The sequence below is a fragment of the Pyrus communis genome, chromosome 5 (genome assembly GCF_963583255.1).
Source record: "Pyrus communis chromosome 5, drPyrComm1.1, whole genome shotgun sequence".
Lineage (NCBI taxonomy): Eukaryota > Viridiplantae > Streptophyta > Magnoliopsida > Rosales > Rosaceae > Pyrus > Pyrus communis.
The window spans coordinates 26,347,400-26,369,210 of record NC_084807.1 but is presented as its reverse complement, the minus strand read 5'-3'; the positions used below and the strand labels follow the sequence as shown (position 1 = coordinate 26,369,210).

Here is a 21,811-nt window from a genome sequence, read left to right as displayed (position 1 = left end):
GAACTTGTTTGATTTCCAGAAACATTATCAGCCAAGTTTGGCAGAATTCTTGCCAGTCCAAAGCCAGAAACACATTGCTTGGCTTGAGATCACAATGAACAATTTGCGTATCACAGATATTATGAAGAAATCCGGTGAACAAGCAACGTCAATGGTGATGCCTTTGAACAAACAATATCCATGAACTCGTACAGTAAAGCTTTAAAATCAGTACCAAAAATCAACACTTGAACAAGTACAAGCAGTTAAAACCTTGACAAGATTTAGATGCCTGATATTTCTCATTACCTCACATTCGGCCACGCTCCCCGGGGAAACATGTTAAAAACCTTGATCGTAACAGGCAGTGGGAAGAATCACGTTTACAATAAAAAGTGAGTGTACCGAATTTCAAAATCAATCTTGTCAGCCAAAACTCCCATCATGAATTTTAGGTATGTAGAGATTGTGGGATGAAAGAGAAGTATTGTCAAATTTGTATTAATTGATCAAATCATATGCCTACAAATTACACAATCGCAGTTTTATTTCTATAACATGTAAAATGGCTACCAGATACATGTTCTGTCAAATTAGTCCATAACCAGAAACAAATCAAACTATCTTCCTCCTAATTACAAAATCAGAACGCCGAAAGATATCAAACAAATAAAACGCTGTCAAATCCTTGAGATGGAGTCTGTGGCTCATCAATGGGCATTGAGCTATAGCCACTAACTATCAGTGATTCAGTGGCCCTTGAAGAAATCATCGTAGATTATCAATGGCTTCGTAAACAAAAGCAATAATTTCTTTTGACATGTTAGGTTGAGCCACATCCATAACAAATAATGAATTGGTAGGAACGAATAATAGAGAAAAAGATTTTTCTGAATTTAAACAACACCGTGTTGTGTACGGTAGCGAACAATAACGAATAATTGAGCCACATCCAACTTCTGTCATGTTTAGAAATTGGATGAGCGACCCTTCATATTCAACTTGTTGGAAGAAATTGACTTAAAACGTAGTTGGCTCAACTTGTTGGGAAAAAGCTTCTATCCAAGAAGAACAACCCTGATGGATCGCAATTCAGATATAACTTCGTCGATATCCTTTCAGTCTCTTGGGGACTCCGCAGAACACGCGATTCCAATTTGAAATATTAAACTCAAACACACTTGGATTTTTTCGGTAGTCATGCTGCATTGACTGGGAGTGGCAGTACTAGTGCTTGCGCCCGAGTTTCCTCCTTCGCGAAGAAGAAGCAGTGAATCGGCAACCTCTGTAATTCGCTGGGGCAAAGCCGCCTTGACAAAATTATGGAGGTTGAAATTATCGCTAAACATATTGTCAGTGGGTCTCTTCGCTGTGAACATCTCTAACAAAAGAATGCCAAAGCTGTAGATGTCCCCGTTTGTTGCAACCTCACTTCCCATACCATACTCTACAATTCAAACATCAAAGTGAGCAACATATATAAACTCGTAATTAATTGAATTTGTTTACCAAGCCAAGTAAAAAGAAGGAAAACCAAAGAAACATGTGGACGTATTTACCTGGAGCAGCATAACCAACAGATCCTCTTATTCCAACGGAACTTGTTTAGTTCTCCGGAAAATTACTGGATAGGTTTGGGAGAAATCTTACGAGTCCGAAGTCAGAAACATGTCCAGTCAATTCTTTCCCCAAAAGTACATTGCTGGGCTTGAGATCACAATGAACAACTGGTGTCTCACAGTGATTATGAAGATAATCTAATGCACAGGCAACATCAATGGCGATTTCGAGCCTTTGAAGAAGACTCAAATTCTTGGGTGTCCCGGTAGTTGGGTGCAACCACTCCTCTAAGCTCCCGTTTTCCATGAACTCATACACCAAAGCCTTGAAATCATTACCATGATAATCAACACTTGAACATGCAGTTATAACCTTGACGAGATTTCGGTGCCGGATATTTCTCATTGCTTCACACTCAGCTATGAAACTCTTAGAGGCTCCTTGGCGTAACATGTTAAACACCTTGACAGCAACAGGCTGAGTTTCAAAATCATCCAGAAGTCCTTTGTACACAGATCCAAAACCACCCACGCCAATCAAATTTGTTGGAGAGAACCCATCAGTAGCTTTGAGCAGAGTACCATAGGACACTTGCAAAAAAGAGTTTCCCAAAGTGCTTGGTGCGGTTCCTTTGTGTTTCTTTCTTGATGAACAAACAAATAAAAAAGAAATCACCATCACCATTCCAAGAAATGCAAACCCAGATACTAAAGAGATTATTAATATCAAGCTAGTGGACAATCTGCCATTCTTGGACACTTTGGAGTTGCACTTGGGAAGTTGGAGAATAGAAATACCAACACATAGCCTGGCGTTTCCAGCAAATGAAGTCGAACTCGCATTCTTAAAAGCACCTTCAATTGGTACTGCTCCCCAAAACTCATTGAAAGATAGGTTCAAATTATTCAAGGCAAATCCCTCTAAAAACTTTGGAATTTCACCTGAAAAATTGTTACGAGAAAGGTCCAAATCTTGAATCCCTTTCAATGAAACCATTGAAGAAGGAATCGACCCATTGAATAAGTTACCTTGCAAGTGTAGGACTTCTAACTTCACACAAGAACCAATACTACCAGGAAGTTCACCTGATAACATGTTATTGGAAAAGTCTAATTTGCCTAAATTGCTCAACTTTCCGACCTCCATTGGAAGAGAACCTGTTAACTGGTTTCCAGACAAGTTCAAAGTAATTGATAAGGAGGTGAGGCCTATAACTTCTTGAGGTATTGTGCCGTTGAAGTTATTTTGAGAAAGATCCAGATGCAATAGACTGTTTAATTTCCCGAAGATTGAAGGTATATTGCCTTGAAGATTATTTCCTTGCAGTTCAAGTAAGCTTAACATTGTTAAATTTTGTAGAGAGGTTGGAACGCTCCCTGATAACCTGTTGGATTCAAAATCCAATTGGTTAAGTCTTGTAAGCTTTCCAATGTCAGAAGGGATGTATGTCGAAAGTAACTATACTGGAGAGATTATAAATGGAGGGAGGGACGATACCAGACAAATTATTTGAGCCTAATACGAAAAATGTTAACTTTGTCAACTGACCAAGGGAATTTGGGATGTTACCCGACAATTTATTTTGATAGAAAGCAAGCATTTCAAGAGAAGAAAGGTTCCCCAATGAGTCAGGGATCTCTCCGACTAGGGTATTAAATTCAAGAACAAGTCTTTCGAGTTTTGGGAAGGAGCCAAACTCTCTAGGAATTTTACCAATTAACTGATTGTAACCAAAATCGAGACCCCAAAGGTTGAGACAATTGGATATATTGACAGGAATAAAACCACTGAGTGAGTTGAGGCTCAAGCGTAATAGCTGCAGTCTACGCAGACGCCCAATTTCTGGTGGGACTTGGCCGCTCAAACTGTTGTTCTGGAAATACAGCTCCATTAGGAAGCTTAGATTTCCTATGTGTGGGGATATGGTTCCCGCCAATTTTTGTCCCGAAAGGTCCAACCCAGTGACCCTCTCACGATATCGTTTACTGCATGTCACGCCTCGCCATAGGCAGAAGTGAGACGACTCGTTCCATGAACTCAGGAACTGATTGAGATCCTCCTTTAGTTGAGCTTTGATGGCAAGCAACGCCAGCCTATCTGTTTCGTTCCCGCCTGGTATCATCTGCACGGAGGAGCTAAAGCAGCAGACAAATAATAGATTGAAAAGTGAGAGTATCGAAACTAATCTCACAACAGAAACCTTCATCATTTTGAGTTGGGTACGTAGTGATCGAATGCGAAACTGGTAACTATGTTGGACTACGTACGTACATATATAATACTGATGGTCGACGAGGTCCAAAGTCAACAGTTCCAAAGTGACGGGCGCTGCCAAAGATGATGGCCCTGTTGCCCGCTCTTTTCATTCTTCCATCAATGCTATGCATTATTATGAATAAACTAATACCATAAGACTGCCATATTTAAGCTACTGGCCCCCTTCACACTTCACCCCAGTTGTTTCATATATAGTGGATTTCTTTTTGTTTTGGTCAATGGACAATTCAGTTCATGGTTTGAAGCTCTCTTATATGTACAATTCTTCATAAGTAGAAGGGGGAAAATACCAGAAAGTTATACCGTAAAGATTTCTAGTAGGTAATGGTTAGTTTGACAAAAGAAAAACCCTAAATCCTAGATAGATTTTGCTTTTTATATACTTAAAGCTTTATTATTTTTGGCTCTCACACACGTTAATTCTTAGCTCTATTTTTTATAGTTGTTTAATAATTTTCAAATATAATAATACTTTATTTGAACCTGAAACGTCACAATAATAATAAATTAAGGAAGTTCATCGTATACGTGTAAACATGCCAAATGCGGAGTCTGCATGCACTGCTCTAATGTAGTGTGAAACATTGCTGGACAATCAGTGGGTCATGACACGATCAATATGGATTATTTATTTGCGATACTGTTGAGGGGCAGTGATCTTGGACTCTATTGGAATAATATCTTCAAAGATATCAATTAACGTGGATGGTCAGGGATAAATAATGTAGAACAAATCACGAACCTGTGGCTATATACTTAGTCGACACCAACTGTAAGTCGGTGGTACAAATCGCTTCCATCAATCATTTATTAGGAAATGCTGCAACGCCGTAACTAAGAAAATCAAGACAGCAATAACTAATAAGTTAGGGAAGCTACTTACTTGTATGGAATAATAATGTGATATTAAATTCGTAATTTACGGAAGTTGGATTTTGTATTTCTATTTACAAATAAAGAAACGTTATCAAGTTATATTATTATAGGACTAAGTGGCGTAAGTGAACTGCAAGTTTAGATACAAGTGGAAGATTCAGACAGTAACCCCAATTCCGCATTACAACCACACATTCATTGACATGATTGTGGCTGTACAGGAAGCAGCTACTAGGCTCTTTCATCAAAGTGTTTCAAATTTCAGATTAGAGATTTCTGCAACATTGCTGTATACATACGATAGCTCTTATACGAAAAGAAATTGTTTGTGCACAAGACTTCATTGCAGATACAGGAAATAAAATTTTAAGTAGGAATAAGAGAAATGAAAAAAGCGAGGAGCACAGAGTTGGCCGCTAAGGCCATCACAAGTTCAAGCAAAAGCTTCTTTCCAAGAAGGACCCTGATGGATTGCAACTCGGTTACAACATCGCTGATATCCTTTCGGTCTCTCGGAGATCCAGCAGAACACGAGATTCCGATTCTAAATATTAAACTCAAACACACTTGAATTTTGTAGTACTGGTGTTTTTGCGCTGATTAGGAGTGGCTGCAGAACTGGTGCTCGCGCCCGAGTTTCCTATTTCTTGAACGAGTACTGAATCTGCAATTTCTATAACTCGATGAGGCAAACCCAACTTGACAAAGTTGTGAAGGTTGAAACAAACATGCCGTTGGTGGGTCTCTTCCCTGCAAATAACTCAAGCAAGAGAATGCCAAAGCTGTAGACATTTTCATTTGTTGTAACCTCACTTCCCACGCCATACTCTACAATTCAAACATCACAAAAAGAGACTCAGTGAACTCATTAATTAACTTCTTTTTTTTTCAAGCCGAGTAAAAGGAAGGATAAAAGACAGAGAATCATATGGACAAATTTACCTGGAGCAGCATAACTAATGGATCCTCTTATTCCAACGGAACTTGTTTGATTCACAGAAGAGCCAATAGTCCGCGAAGTTCACCTGATAACATGTTATTGGAAAGTCTAATACGCCTAAATTGCTCAACTTTCCGATCTCCTTTGAAAAAGAACCTGTTAACTGTGAAGCTTTCCAATGGCAGTAGGGATGTTATCTGTGAAGCCATTATTCCCAAAACCTAATAATTTCAAGTTGACCAGATTGCCTATCCCGGCAGGGATGTTCCGTAGGGTTGGTTTTCTTGAACCCCAAGGATTTCAAGCTTGGTTGAGAGATTGGAGATGGATGTGGACAATACCCCTCCAAAACTGTTCACGTAGAATACCGACCACCTTACTGTAGCGTTGGTCAAGTCTGAGACAAAACTAAGGTCACCATCAGTACCTGTTCCGAGCTGGTTGCGATAAATGTTGAAGGTTTCAAGGTTAACGAGCTTCTGTAAATTTGGTAATTTTCCAGTGAGTTTATCATCTTGAACTTCAAAGTTCAATGGATTCCTGGCATTGGATATTGACCAGGGAATGGATCCAGCAACTTGATTCCACGAAATGAGAAAGAGTTTGAGATTCAGAAATTTTTCAGGCAAACTCCTTGGGAATTTTACCCTCTAATCGATTGCAACCGAAACTGAGAAGAACGAGGTTGAGACAATTGGGTATAGTGACAGGGACAAAACCGCTGAGTGAGTTGATGTTCAAACGTAATACCTGCAATCTACGCAAATGCCCATTTTCTGGTGGCATTTTGCCAGTCAAACTGTAGTTATGGAAATATAGCTCTCTTATGAAGCTTAAATTTCCTGTGCGGGGACATGGAACCTACCAATTTTAGCCTCGTTAGGTCAACCCGGTGACCCTTTGACGATGCCGCCGGCAGCATGTCACGCCGCTCCACAAGCAGAAGTGAGACGATTCGTTCCATGAACTCCAGATCTGATTGGGGTCCTCCGTCTTTTGAGCTCTGATGGCGAGCAACGCCAGCGTATCAGTTTCGTTCCAACCTGGTCTCAGATGCACGGAGGAGCTAGAGCAGCATACATACACATTAACAAGTTCCGGTCAGCATTTCAGCGATTTCATCACAAATCTAAAAGGAAAAATAAGACATCCAAGACAACGCGGCATAATTACATCCCTCTAATGCCGTTGCTTAGAATTTATCCCCAACTTGGCATAAATACATAGAAAAACATATGTCATCCAATTTCTATTAACGGATCAAATTACATTCCCTAACTTCACTGATTTGTATCAAAAACATGTAAAATGGTCACCAGTCAAAATAGTCTATAATCTAGAAACATTTTAAAATATCTTCCTCGGATTACAAAATTTGAACCCCGAAAGAAACCGAACACTAAAAATTCTTGTAAATCACTGGAATGATTGTGGCTATAGGACGCAGCTACGAGGCTCTTTTCGGAGGAGACATGTTACCGATGAGAGAAGTGGTTGTGTTGATTGCAAATATTTGAACCAGGAATGCTGTCAAATTTGACACACAAATGTTAGACTTTGTTCATCTTTAATTCTATTACCATCGCATGGAGAAATTACAGATACTGACCAATTACAGTGCGAGTGGCCTCGACAAGTTCAAATTTCTTTGTTTCCCAGTTACTTGAATTTTGCAAAACCTACCCATTGATTTCATACAGTACAACAATCAGGAAATTCCAACAAGTTTCAGACTCCTAAGTGATAACCAACAGTTGGAAATGAAGAACTGACTTACCACTAGTGTTAAACTTCCCTTAGCAACACAAGCAATGGAGAGAAGTATTCCAATTGATGATGCAACCATGTACACTTTCAACAAAGACACTCGGCTGCGCCTTCGACCTTTGGCACAACAGAAAGTTGTAGAATATGAACAGTTGCAAAAACTTATCAACCGTGAAAAAAAACAAAACAAAGGATTTAGTAACATCTACCCAACTCCCCGATTATCAAAGAAATAGAACCAATAGCAACAGATGAGATGGCAATCACATTTGGACCTTCCCCATCTGATGTAAACAGAAAAGCATAAAGGACTCCTGTCAATTGAATGACGGCCTGCAGCAGAGCAAATGCTATCATAAGAGAATCAGTTTAAAACTGATGGATAGACAAGTAGACTTAAGAATGAGCTGAGGCTTCAAGAATAATTACACATGATGGTAGAGCCAAAACTCAACCATCTCATAAGAATATGTTCCCTTTTCTGCTAGTGCCGTAAATAATTTGTTCAAAACCTTTATTTAACTATACATCACATGTCTAGTTGGCCTGATATCTAAATGTTAACCTAAATCACCAAAACCGGTTTATGCTCTTTTTGGAGGAGACCCCAATTACAGATTGTCCCTATCTAACACTAAAAATTCTTGAAAATCACTTCAAAATTCCAGCTAAATCACAAAAGAATCTACCCAAAGTGTTTTGAGTTGGCGGTTTGAACTCAACCTACTTGTGCAAGGCATCTGTTGTGAGACCCCAATTATAGATTGTCCCTATCTAACACAATCCAAGTAAGAGGATACATGACTGAATTTGTTCTGCTTCAGAACCGGAATATTTCAGGGTACCAGTCCAACTATTGCAAGGTTTTGTGCGTAGTTCGGCTTCGTTTTGAGGGACAGAAAAAACCCCCTAAACCAACCTATCCAGTTCAATAACGATCCGCTTAAGCCATTTTTTTCCCTATGAACATAGAACTATAGCGGAACCGAATGAACTGCCTTGTGTTGTCTATTGATTGCTCATTTCTGCTTGAAATTCTCAAATTATTGAACTCTATTACCAACAAAAATTAGGTTTCTTACACAACAAAATTCTCTAATTCATTACTCGAAAAATTCATGCACATTAACCCAGTGAAATATGATTTCTACTTCAGAAAAGAACAGAAACCCGCTTAATTACATCAATGCAATTTCAACAAATATTATTTGAAAACCAATGCTTCAAGAAATTACAGAGGCACCATTGAAGAGGAACACAGAGAAAGAGAAATTGAGTACCTGAGTTAGAATAAGAGAGTACAGACGAGACTTCCCTTTAGCTACCTTCTGATACCCTGAAATTCGAAAACCCCAAATCAAATATTTGAAAAGATTCATTAGTTTAAAGCGTTTGGGGACCTAGAGATCTGTTTGGTTGCAGAGAAAGTGATAGAAACCAAAGGAAAAGGATGAGCGCGTCATCTGGAGCTTACGAGAGTCAACCACCATGCGGTAGTTGAAATCTGAGCCATCTGTTCCAGTAGGCCTTCCTGACGCTGGTTTTCTTTGCTGCATCTTCGTCTTCTTCGTCGCCGATCTCGAACTGAGAGAGGTTTTGAGCTTTCGATGTCCAAAAAAAAAGAAAAAAGAAAAATAGAAAAAAAAACCTTTGGAAGTGGGGCCCACTCTGTAATTTATTGTTTTCATTTGACTTTTGTTGACTGTGTATTTTCACCAATTGGATGGATTAATTTCTACGGTTACAAATTTACAAGTTAATTCACCTCAAATTTCTTTATATAAAGAAATCTTGCTTGGATTAATAAAAAGAAAAACTAACAAAAAAATATTTAAAAATTTTGAGTTTTAGCGAAAAAGATAAAATGTGTTATAAATGAATAATACCAGGATAGACTTTTTAAAGTAAAAATATGATTTTTCGTTAAAGTGAACAGTACGAAGAATGTTTCGTCAAAACTCACTTAATAAAATGGTAAAAAGTCATTTGCTTCGATTAACATACCTTGTTTATACCAGAAAAGTGCGGCCACAAATAGAAGCAGTGACGAATTCAAAATTTTTGTTTTTTGACACAGAGCTTTGCTTCTGTGAAGAAAACTCTTATGAAAATAATACAGGACAATAACCTTCCTCGCCCTTAACATAACAAGTATTTGTTTTTTTTTTTTTTTGGTGAACAGGATATTGTATTATTCGGGCAAAGATGCTAAAGTTTTACAGAGAAGCCTACCTGGAGGCAAACAGCCAACTACAGCTACTAAATCGCGTATTGCAAGGAGGTACATGATTCCTCGATGCCGTATCTAATGGTAAAATTTGTTTGAGTGATAAGAAAAGGCTAACTAGAGACTCAATGCTGCAAAGAAGAGGATATTGGTTGCTGCAATAACCCATCTAAGTTTAATAATGGTAAGCTGGATGGACTGTTTGACGTGATTTAATATTGCAAGCATTGTATCAGATTAATTCAAGGAGTCACAGTTCTAGTTCTGCACATTTGTCAATACGAAGCATGTATTGTTTTCCCCTACAATCTATGTTTTTGAATTTGAGAACATATCTAGCCGTTTCAATGATACAAGCTTTCAGTATTTCTGATTCGACTGTACCAGCATATACGAAGAAGGTGGCAAATAGGAGAGTGGGAACTTTGAATAAGGCTCAATATCTTCTAGGAAAAAAAAAACAAGTTGGATGGAGGAATAATACGGATATTAGCTGAATAAAACTGAAGGTGATTGATTGTGTTATTAACTCCATGGATGATGGAGACGAGAAGCTGGTTTGGTAGGTTTTGTATGTCGATTAGTTACCAAAACTAAAGGCATGTATGCAGCAGAGTTTGTATTCCTACAGATCCTTTCGGTTAGTTGCAAAAGCATGTAATGCTTCTCTGCACTTATATATCGCAGTCGCACACTCGCCATCTACCAAATTCAAAAACCTTTGCTGATAACGCAGCCAATTCAAATCCCGAAACAGATGGCTTGGCGCCTTCCACTGCAACTGCTTCTTCACAGACCAACTCAACTCAAACATCTTCTTCATAAAACAGTTTCATCTATTTGGTGTTTATAATTATCTCTTTGGTCTATCTCTTGTTTTTGTAAAGAATTTTACTTGTATACAATTCCATCATGTAAGTCTATAAAAGGAAATACAAATCACACTGCTCGGTATCGATCAATTTTATGTAACTCATAATCTCCTCTAGCAATCTTTTATGGTATCCCAGTGCCACGTCTAACGATCGACACTCTCAAAACCCTATATGTTTTCCCTTCCACTGCTTCCATGGTTGCTCTCAACAGTCAACACCAACTCGACCGAACCAATTACCCATTATGGCGAGCTCAGTTCATCCCACTTTTGCACGGTCGATGCGATTATGAGAAGCTGAAGCATATCTCTCTTCGAGGGTAGACCAGGCATCAGCAGCACTGATCTTATTGACAATGGTGGACACGCTGGACAGAACGGCGGGAGTGAGGGAACTGGTTAACCACGAGAAAAGTATCCGGTCCTGTTTGATCAAGTCTTCAAAAGCAGGATTGACTGTATCGGTGAGATTTCCAGCATCGTTGCTGAGGAATGCAGGAGGGGATTTTTTGGAGCCATCAACAAACGAAAGGAGACCTCTCGATCACTCAAGTATGAGCTGAGCTTGCCATAATAGGTAATTGGTTCGGTCGAGTTTAATGGTGAGGAAGTTGGAAACGTTTGGAAGAGAGGGGAAGGCAGTGTTTGAGGTGGTGTTGAGAGCAGCCATGGAAGCAGTGGAAGGAAAAAAAAAAATAGGGTTTTGAGAGTGTCGTTAGACGTCGCTCTGGGATACCATAAAAGATTGCTTAGAAGAGATTATGAGTTGCATAAAATTGCTCGATACTGAGTAGTGTGATTTGTATTTCCTTTTATAGATTTACATGATTGAGTTGTGTACAAGTAAAACTCTTGACAAAAACAAGAGATGCATAAGCCTAAGAGATAAATTATAAACAGCAAATAAATGAAACTGTTTTATCTGGAAGATATTTGAGTTGACTTGGACTGTGAAGAAGCAGTTGCAGTGGAAGGCGCCAAGCCATCTGTTTCGGGATTTGAATTTGGTGCTTTATCAATATGCAGGACCAAAATTGTTTCAAATGCATGCCTTCTTTAGGTATTCGAATTTTATTTTAGTTGAAAGCCATTGATGATGAAAAGGATAGAGTTGCAGTCATATATGACAAGGAGTTGATTAGGAATCTAGGGTTGAATGCCATGGAGAACATAAGCTGGTTTGCTACGTTTAACGCGATTGAATACGGGATTCGCAATGATGAAACTCTTGTTTCGGTACCTAATTAGCAGATTGACAGTGTCGTTTGGATACATTTTGGTGATTAATTGATCAGTTTGTCCTTCGAGTGTGTTTTTCTCAGAACTCTATGTTTCCTCTTTATGTTTGATTGGTTGCCAAAAACTATCAAAGTTTGAAGCACATTATGTATTCCTATCAATGCATGAAGCTGATTGATCTAATTGAATTGCTTCTTGACGGTTGTGGAATTGAAATTTGTGAGTCGTTGGAACAGAACAAACGACAATGGCAAGCATCAAAACCCAAAAACCTTCTTCACCCCAGCCCAATAACTTGAGAAATTTTTTATTGTGACGGAAACACGGATGGTATATCACGTGTTTTTATGTAAATGGTGACAAAATTTTATTTTTTAAGTTGTTAACTTTTTAACACACATATCCCATTTGTATAGTGACATATGACGTACCATCTCGTATGCTCATCATACTGAAAAATCTCTCATCAAGGCAATTGGTGCCTGGCCTATATGATGATGTCATGCTGGCTTATTTAAACGAAAGACGAGCGCTCCAAGGATCACCGTCCATAACTAGCTACCCTTTACGAATAACGAAAGGGCAAGGTCTTTGGGGCTCGCCTTTGGGTTCGATCCCTCAGATTCAGAAACCATATAAATGAAGAATTGGAAATTTGGGGATGGGATTACGATGCGGAAAAAAGAAAATAAAAAAAAAAAAGGAATCGGCTTTTGGGGTTGCTTGAGCTGGAGGATCTGAGGCTCATGATGGTTGAAGAAGGCTGCTGCGATGGCGGTGGGAAGGAGGAAGAGGAGGAAACTAAATCCCATTTTTTCCTCCACCAAATAAAAATAAAAGTTACAGAAAATATACAGCAAAGAGAGGAAGATGTAGATGTTTCACTGAATGATCAAAATAATTAACAATTGACAAACTTCGAATCACTTCTATCGATTTTCAATGTCATGGATCAAAATGACAAGTTATACTAATTTCAGAGACATTTTTACTTAAAAAACCCATTACATATAAAAGCAGAATTGGAATTATATTAACAAGTACAAATTGAGCATCTAATAGCACCACCAACCTCATAATTGGTTCATATTATTGAGCTAAACAAACGTCTCTTGCAGATGATGTCAACTGGCCACCGAATTTGATAGTTTTCTTTACTTGTCGCATACCAAAATTGTAGATTACAAAATATTATTAATTTAAAAAAGTTGACTTTATACAAGTTGATTTAATTTTATTAGAAGGGTGAGGACATTGTCAATAATCACCCAAAGAATTGTTCGTTCTTCACATAAATACGTAAATTCTAAGAAGGAACGTAACGATTTTACCTGGATATCCAGCATGAAAATATCATTTTTTTTAAAGTAATTAATTGAATAAGTTTTTTACACTATTGGAAAATAAGTTTTATTTTTTATTTTATGTTATTTATTTTTGTGGGTCAAAGGTTAGGATTATGCTTTATAATATGATTAAGATTCACTTGAAGTTCCGCTTCTTGCTCTAATAGAAAGACTTGTAGGAAATTCGGGTCGTTCTTGGGCACGAGCCCGCAATAGGCTGCATCTGCGTGTGTGTCATTAGTTTTTAATTTGGATGTTGAATTTGTCACATCCCGGCCCGGGCAAGACCATTTCCCGGGCCCGCTCCACCACCGTAGTACGATATTGTCCGCTTTGGGCTTACCATTCCTTCACGGTTTTGTTTTTGGGAACTCACGAGCAACTTCCCAATGGGTCACCCATCATGGGATTGCTCTAGCCCCCTTCTCGCTTAACTTAGGAGTTCCTACAGAACCCGAAGCCAGTGAGCTCCCAAAAGGCCTCGTGCTAGGTAGGGATGAGAATATACATTTAAGGATCACTCCCCTAGGCGATGTGGGATGTTACAATCCACCCCCCTTAGGGGCCCGACGTCCTCGTCGGTACACACGCGACCAGGGTTAGGCTCTGATACCAATTGTCACATCCCAGCCCGGGGCGGATCATTTCTCGGGCCCGCTCCACCACCGTAGCACGATATTGTCAGCTTTGGGCTTACCATTCTCTCACGGTTTTGTTTTTGGGAACTCACGAGCAACTTCCCAGTGGGTCACCCATCATGGAATTGCTCTAACCCCCTTCTCGCTTAATTTTGGAGTTCCTACGGAACCCGAAGCCAGTGAACTCCCAAAAGGCCTCGTGCTAGGTAGGGATGGGAATATATATTTAAGGATCACTCCCCTGGGCGATGTGGGATGTTACAGAATTGGTGATTATGATTTTATGATTATTTTGGATTAGGTTACTTGAGATTTTATGAAAAATGATTAGAGTGTTTGCTGATAGAGTATTTTTTATGTTTAAAATTACTCTCAAATTGTTTGATTAAATGACATGGGATTTATATTGTGATTGGTTAATTGATATGGAGAAGTTTTTAATTTAGAGACCAGCGATCCACCAAATAATTCAAATTCACTTGTACTGATAACGAAACCATAATGCGAGGTTTTTATGATAAAACTTGTCGTGAACAACTGTAGCTCATAAATTGTAATGTTGTCGTTGTTTTTAATTTTTTATGGATGGTAATAGTTTTGATTAATTTTAAAGGATCTTTGTTGTATAAAATGATTTAAAAGTTTTTTTTATACCTCGCCCACCCAAAAAAAAAAAAAAAAATATATATATATATATATATATATATATAGAATTTACAACTGGATCAAAATCCTTCTCTCTCTAGACTAGTTTAGAATAAAAATATCATTCGTAATGTTTTTTACGACAATGCAACAACAGTTTTATTATAACTTAAGAATTAATAAAAATATCAAAGAGGACATTAAAGATAACATTCAAAGGTCTTCAATCCAAAAAAAAACTTAACAAAACATAAACGACCAACTTGGCCAAACTAGTTGCCACCATACTGGTAGATTTGAGGGCTAGATAGGCCCGAGAATAAGGAACACATTCAAGTCTTAAAATCATCCACATTCAAGTCTTAAAATCATCCACATTCAAACACAAAGGACTGAGATGACACTAAAACTAAAGGAACTCCATCTTGATAAAAAAGGTCAAGCACTTCGTGAATTGGCCTCTGAGAATTTAGACGCACAAAACCTTCATAATGAACATAAGGACACTCTTTGACAACGAACATCAAAAGATACTGATAACCACAAAGTAGATCCAAGAGAAGCTAAAAACATACCAACACAAAATTAAAATACTAACTAAGAGATGCCCAAATAATCTCACAAAAGAGTCACTTATTGATGAAAATACTAAGACAAAAAATAGATATACAAATAGTAAGAAGATATATCGTTATCTATGACGAAAATTTGTATGGGGACGAACTGTTTCTCCAAGTAGTAAGAAGATTAAACTGTAACTGCAGAATGCATGTGGCGGATGAATAAATTAATTAAAGAAAATGGTATTGGTTAGAAGGTCATAATAATTAATAAAGATTAAGAAGATAGTGCAGTCTGCAGAGCATATATATTTGTCAAACAAATATATATAGACATATACAATTACTGTCCAGCTAGCTAATATAAAAGTGGCAGGCAGTGCTATTTTATTTGCTTTTCATGAATTCCTTCCTATTAATATTTCAAAGTCGGTTTAGCAGTCCGTTACTAAATTGATACCTAGTATTGTTTTAACTTTAAAAGTTTAATAAGTGGCACACAAGGTTGAAACCATCAAACATATATATATATATGTGCGCGCGCGCGCGCAACGCTTTCTGCTTAAGCTGTTCAAAGTCATCCTAAACTAATAGTCAGACATGCAGCTATTATTGAATGCTCATGTATTCAGAAATGGCATGGAATTATCACTAGTTAGAGATTAGTCAATATTTACGAGCCTAATAATTTCCTCATGTATTCTGTTCCACTTTAATTTAGTAGATTATTCTTTATTTTCCATAACTCAGTAGAAAATTCATGTTGGACTCAATATTTTTCAAAATTCATGAGCTAGGCAATTCCAACAAGTAAAGGAAATCGTTAGGACGCTTCTACCAGAGGAATCATTTATGATTAAAACAATGTGTTAGTCAGCTAGTCTTATATAAAAATAAGAAGAAGAAGAACAATTGTTCGTTGAGATAGACTTCAATTGATCCGTTACAAAGCATGTTAACTCTAGATAAAATATAAATGTGAGTTAGGTCAGTTGGCCAAAACAATGTAAATTAAGCCAATTGATCAAAACAGATAGAGAGTACTGGCAAACGTCTTAAAACCATCCACGACCACCATTATCCATAATCTGTGTGTTTGGCTGAAGAGAATATTACACAAACAATGTATATATGACATGCAGTGATCATGGATCAAGATATGCGTTGAATACATACTTTGGATAAGATAAGAATCCTTCGTCTTATTATCTTGGAATTAAATTGTCTCCGTCTCTATCAACCCTCCACGTTCAAACAACACCCTTTCAAACCCGCTGTCACCACCACACCCCATTTTTCATTTCTTAAATCTCCTTTATATATATAAGCAACTTCTGATCACCAAAACACAAAACCTTCACAAAATCCCAGCAAAGAAATTGGCTGAAGAAGCTCATCAATGGCAACAAACCTAGTTAGTTCATTCTTCCTTTGTGTCTCCTTTGCTCTATTCTTCTCACCAGCCCTTTCAAACATTCTCAACACGGGCATAGATTCATGGTGCAAAAAAACCCCCTACCCTGATACTTGCAAATACACATTGACCCATGACCAAAAATCTCTCTCCATCCCCAATAAAGTATCCGACTTCAAGAAACTTGCAATCCAAGTAGCATTGAAAAGAGCACTCAAAGCCCAAAGTCACAACAAGTGGCTCGGGCAAAAGTGCAGAAACAAGAAAGAAAAGGCTGCATGGGCCGACTGTTTGAGCCTTTATGAAGAAACCATCAAACTCCTCAACCAAACTGTAGACCCTGCCATAAAATGCACCGACTACGACTCACAAACTTGGCTCAGCACCGCCCTCACAAACCTTGACACATGTCGGGCCGGGTTCGTGGAGCTTGGGGTTTCGGACTTTGTGTTTCCCCTTATGTCCAACAATGTGTCCAAGCTCATTAGTAACACTCTGTCGCTCGGGAATAGCTCAAATGTTCCACCTGTGACAAATTTGTACACGGAGGGTTTTCCTAGTTGGGTGTCACCGGGTGATAGGAAACTGTTGCAGTCGACACCTGCGGCGGATGTAGTGGTTGCAAAAGATGGGTCGGGGAACTATAAGACGATCAAAGAGGCGTTGGATGTTGCAGCGAAGAGGAGTGGGAGTAAGAGGTTTGTGATACATGTGAAGAGAGGGGTTTATAAGGAGAACCTTGATATCAAGTTGAAGAATATTTTTCTACTTGGTGATGGGTTGAGGTATACCATTATCACAGGCAGCCGCAGTGTTGTAGGTGGTTCTACAACTTTCAACTCTGGAACTGTTGGTAAGTCATGACGCTTTCTCTCTATCTCAAGTCACAAGTCATTGAAATGTCAAAATAATGCGGCGTCATTGACATTGTCTCAATAGATAATAAAGGTGGTGTGAAGTGTTGGTTTTCAAAAGAAACAAGTAAATAGAGAAGAAGAAAAAAAAAACTTTATTTGACTCTATTATCTCACACAAAATAACATAGTCAACAGTGTATCGGTAAGTAACTCATATTCTCTTATGTTTTAACCCCCCAAATTATACTAAACACTACCGACTTTATATATGTTTTTCATTCTCTTGCACTAGAACAATTAAAAGTGTGTGAAGTTGCTATGTTCATATGTTTGTCTGAATCATCTAATAAAACGCTATCGTTTTTCTCTTGAAAATATTAGTCTAATCTTAAAAATCCATATTTATAGATCTTTGATTCTTTTGGGTGTAATTACAGCGGTAACTGGTGAAGGCTTCATTGCTCGTGGTATAACATTCCGCAACACGGCTGGTCCAGAGAACCATCAAGCAGTAGCCCTCCGATCAGGCGCCGACCTCTCTGTTTTCTACCGTTGCAGCTTCGAAGGCTACCAAGACACACTCTACACCCACTCCCAACGACAGTTCTACAAAGACTGCTACGTCTATGGCACCGTTGACTTCATCTTTGGCAACGCAGCTGTGGTTCTCCAAAACTGCATGATTTACGCAAGAAAGCCCATGAGTGGTCAAAAGAACACAATCACAGCCCAGGGACGAACCGACCCAAACCAGAACACAGGCATTTCTATCCACGACTCGCGTGTCATGGCCGCACCGGACTTCAAATCGTCTGTCGGCTCAGTCAAGACATTCTTGGGTAGGCCATGGAAGGAGTATTCACGCACAGTGTTTATGCAATCTTTCCTAGACACCCTGGTTGACCCAGCTGGGTGGCTCGAGTGGAGCGGTAATTTTGCTTTGAAGACATTGTATTATGGAGAATACAAGAACATTGGACCAGGTGCACCTACTAGTGGAAGGGTCAAGTGGGGTGGTTATCGAGTTATAACTAGTTCTTCAGAAGCATCGAAGTTTACTGTGAATAATTTCATTGCTGGAGGCTCATGGTTGCCTGCTACAAATGTGCCATTCACTGCTGGCCTTTGATCATAACATCTGATCATACCATTGCATGAATTGTGCCGTGGACGAATAATTATGTATCTAAGCTACTTATTTGACAGTAATTGTTTAATTTTTTTCTTTGATTATTGTATCGAAAATTACTTGATGGAAATAAAGAATTTTCGTTCTTGCCAAATTAAGATGTGATCCTGAATTTCTTTATTTTTCTTGGTTGCATAAGCAGCAAAGCCCACCACAACTAAGCAACAATCAAATGAGACCGAGTCGAGAAGGAGAAAATCAGAGTGATCAAATCAACACCCTTGACAAAGAGAAAAGGCCTTAATGCGGCTCAAAGTAAAATCAAATTGGGTTTGAGCTGGTGAGACTCAAAATTATTTTGAGATTTAAGAGAGTGTAGATACAAGATGCCCTAAAATTTTCCATAATCGGCTAAAAACGAGCAGCCATGTATTCGATCAAAATACAGCCACACAATATTACTATTTCAATAATATTACAACACGTGATTTTTTTTTTATTAATACATTTTAAAACTGCGACATATCAATTATATTGTTCCCTCTTATTATAGCATGTGAAACAATCCACGCGACTTGTGTTGTTCATAATTTTGCTTTGTGAAGTGATGAAAATATTAGAGTTCATTTGTAAGTACTTTTAAAATGATTGATAGTGTTTTTGGTGAATTTTTTTTTTGGATTTCAAAAGCATTTCAAGTGTTTTTTCAAAATTCATTTGCATTTTTATTAAGGATTGATTTCAAAATTATTTTCATCAAAACCGCTTTCACCCATTTGAAAAACATTTCCAACCACATCCTTAATCATTTTGAATATAGATGCAGTGACCATGGATTACAATCTTAATCATTTGAGCTTTCACTATTCCAGCTTTATTTGTTCCGATTTCTTATTCACATGATCATGGTAATAATAGTCATTACAATTTTCGAGGTGACATAATAACGAAAATGCAATCATATATTCACCTGTTTTGTAATTATCTAATTTTTTTAGGTAAGACTTATACATTGTGTTTCTAAATAAAGTGATCTCAAAACACTAAAAACATAATCCTTATTTTGAATCATAAACCACTCAATTGTCGCTAATATGTGTTTTCGTGCGTGCATATGCCCAAAAGTTGTCAACCATGCGTCACATTCACAAATTTGCCCGCTTATCTTTTATTTTTCTTACTAATTTTTTGACGAATTGTGGCAAAACATTGGGAAAACACAGCACGAGACATCAAATATGGACCAACCAAGTACCCCATTTTTGTAGAGGAAGTAACCTCACAATTAGATGAAACTTGCATGCAACATTGTTTTACACAAAGTTCTAAAAGACGCTAGGTGTTAGTCGAGCAGTGAGCTGGGGCCTAGGCGGGTGCCTAGGTGGACTAGGCGGGTGCCTAGGTGGACTAGGCAGATTTAAGTAAATCTATTATATTTCGTGTAAATAAGTGTTTGTTTATACTTAAAATATATATATAATTTCATTATAAACTACAAAATAAAATGACATACATATTAGGAAGTATTGGAACATAATGAAAACATGGAGCACACGCATATAATGTGTATTCATTTAAGTATTCAACAAGTCTTTTACAATTTATTGCAAAAATGAAATGCAAAATAAAAGTTATCTATTTTTTATCTAAGTGAGTCGCAACCTAGATGGGTCTGGGTGGGCTAAGCAAGTGCCTAGGCGGTCTAGGCAGGCACTTCAGCAGGTCTAGGCGCCCTTTCTTAATTTTCAAACGCCTAGGCATTAATCGAGGCAGTGACCAACCGCCTAATGCTAGGCGGGGATTTTTAGAACAGTGGTTTTACAGAATGAATAATATTAAGTATACCAACTTTTTTAGATCAAACTTGCAAATTATGTCATGTGTTATTAATAGAAAATAAATACGTTAATAAACCACTACGTAATAATCCAATCATCAACAACCACATTATTAGTTTACAAAATTTGGTCTAAATAGTTAGTCTCACTTGCATTACTAAGAATATGTTTAATGTTTATTTGACTACATGAAAATGTAAAGGTTACATTTTTAGGAAAACTAATGAAAAGGGCTTGAAAACTTTGAGTTTTAATCAAAATGACAAAAATGTGTTGTAAGTGAATAGTACCATGAGTGACTTTTTTGAGTAAATATGTCATTTTCGTTGAAAGTGAACAGTACCGAGAGTTTTAACAATAATTTTATATGCTTATCCATCCTCGCGTTTACTAATACAAATTTATAAAACTCTTTGTAGATGCTCTATATATCCAACATTGAAACGTCAATCCCTTCCTATTTCATTCCATTCAATAGCTTACAATACTCTCTGAATTAGAGTTGGTTTAACAGCGATTTCTTTTGCTTTTTATCCAGTAATATGGGTACAAATTAAATAAAAAATATGGGTACATATTAAAATTTAAAATTGTGGGTACAAATTAAAACTAAAAAGAATACTGGTACAAATTAAAAAAAGGTACAAATTAGAAATAAAAATATATGAAAAAAAAGACAAAAAGATATATATGGAAATGATTAATAAGTTTTTCATTTTTAAAATTGACAAATAATCATGATTTGTAAATAATTTAAATATTTAAAAAATGACATGTAAATTAGTCAAGACCTTGATCAAAAATGAAAAAGAAATAAGGTTTCAATTAATGAGAAAGAAAATTGAGGGATGAGTGTAACATCCCACATCGCCCAGTGGTGTAGATCTTGTAAGCCTTATATATATATTCTCATCTCTACTTAGCATGAGGCCTTTTGGGAGCTCACTGGCTTCGGATTCCATCGGAACTCTAAAGTTAAGCGAGTAGCGCGAGAGAACAATCCTAGGATGGGTGACCCACTGGGAAGTCGCTCGTGAGTTCCCAAAAACAAAACCGTGAGGGCGTGGTAGGGGTCCAAAACGGATAATATCATGCTATGGCGGAGTCGAGCCCGGAATGTGGTAGGGGCCCGGGCCAGAATGTGACAATGAGAACCTAATTTATCCATATATATATATATATATATGCATGCATGTATGTATGTATGTATGTATGTATGTATGTATGTATGTATGTGTGTAATCCATGTTGTTTTGTAAGAGTAATATTAAATAAACTAAGTTTACAAATTATGTGATGTATCACCAATAAAAATAAACACATTAATCAAAACTTACCTAATAATTTAACCATCAATAAACATTGCATATAATTTACAAAATTTAGCAAAATTATTTTCACAAATTAAATTAAAACAACAACTACGTGGGACCCCTCCAAATCTGTGGTTTATACGAGGTGGGACCTTGAGACGTTGGCATAGGATTAGATGACATACAAGTGGGGCCCAAAGAGTATTAAGGAAGCCGCATTCTTATTGGTTGCGGACAAGTTCAGCCACCCAAATGGCGACACGTCGATGTAACAATGGACCTTCCACCGAAAACGTTCGGACGGAACAATGATGTTTCTCATCCGTCATCAT

General features: G+C 37.6%; 2 protein-coding genes and 1 pseudogene across 2 annotated transcripts; 1 reads left to right on the top strand and 2 right to left on the bottom strand.

Annotated features, from left to right (window-relative positions):
- Positions 1–1,037: 1,037 nt before the first annotated feature.
- LOC137735044 (probable LRR receptor-like serine/threonine-protein kinase At3g47570) lies at positions 1,038–3,745 on the bottom strand (annotated as a pseudogene).
- A 3,114-nt stretch (positions 3,746–6,859) lies between these two features.
- LOC137735043 (uncharacterized) lies at positions 6,860–9,006 on the bottom strand. Its single transcript, XM_068474403.1, has 6 exons — positions 8,874–9,006; positions 8,680–8,735; positions 7,609–7,732; positions 7,410–7,516; positions 7,242–7,311; positions 6,860–7,159 (listed from the first exon to the last, which is right to left on the bottom strand). Exons 1-6 carry the CDS (start codon positions 8,953–8,955, stop codon positions 7,080–7,082), a joined length of 519 nt encoding a protein of 172 aa, XP_068330504.1. The 5' UTR covers positions 8,956–9,006; the 3' UTR covers positions 6,860–7,079.
- A 7,255-nt stretch (positions 9,007–16,261) lies between these two features.
- LOC137735039 (pectinesterase 2-like) lies at positions 16,262–18,449 on the top strand. The gene is made up of 2 exons (XM_068474398.1): positions 16,262–17,195; positions 17,637–18,449. Exons 1-2 carry the CDS (start codon positions 16,328–16,330, stop codon positions 18,326–18,328), a joined length of 1,560 nt encoding a protein of 519 aa, XP_068330499.1. The 5' UTR covers positions 16,262–16,327; the 3' UTR covers positions 18,329–18,449.
- The last annotated feature ends 3,362 nt before the right edge of the window (positions 18,450–21,811 follow it).

Bases quoted from the DNA above. Each gene is read 5' to 3' on its own strand.
- LOC137735043 (XM_068474403.1), bottom strand. From the start codon at position 8,955: ATGCAGCAAAGAAAACCAGCGTCAGGAAGGCCTACTGGAACAGATGGC. The intron at 7,517-7,608 runs GTAGATGTTACT...GTTGTGCCAAAG, and splicing joins TTTGATAATCGGGGAGTTGG to GTCGAAGGCGCAGCCGAGTG. The intron at 7,160-7,241 runs GTCAGTATCTGT...CAAATTTGACAG, and splicing joins GGCCACTCGCACTGTAATTG to CATTCCTGGTTCAAATATTT.
- LOC137735039 (XM_068474398.1), top strand. From the start codon at position 16,328: ATGGCAACAAACCTAGTTAGTTCATTCTTCCTTTGTGTCTCCTTTGCT. The intron at 17,196-17,636 runs GTAAGTCATGAC...GTGTAATTACAG, and splicing joins TTTCAACTCTGGAACTGTTG to CGGTAACTGGTGAAGGCTTC.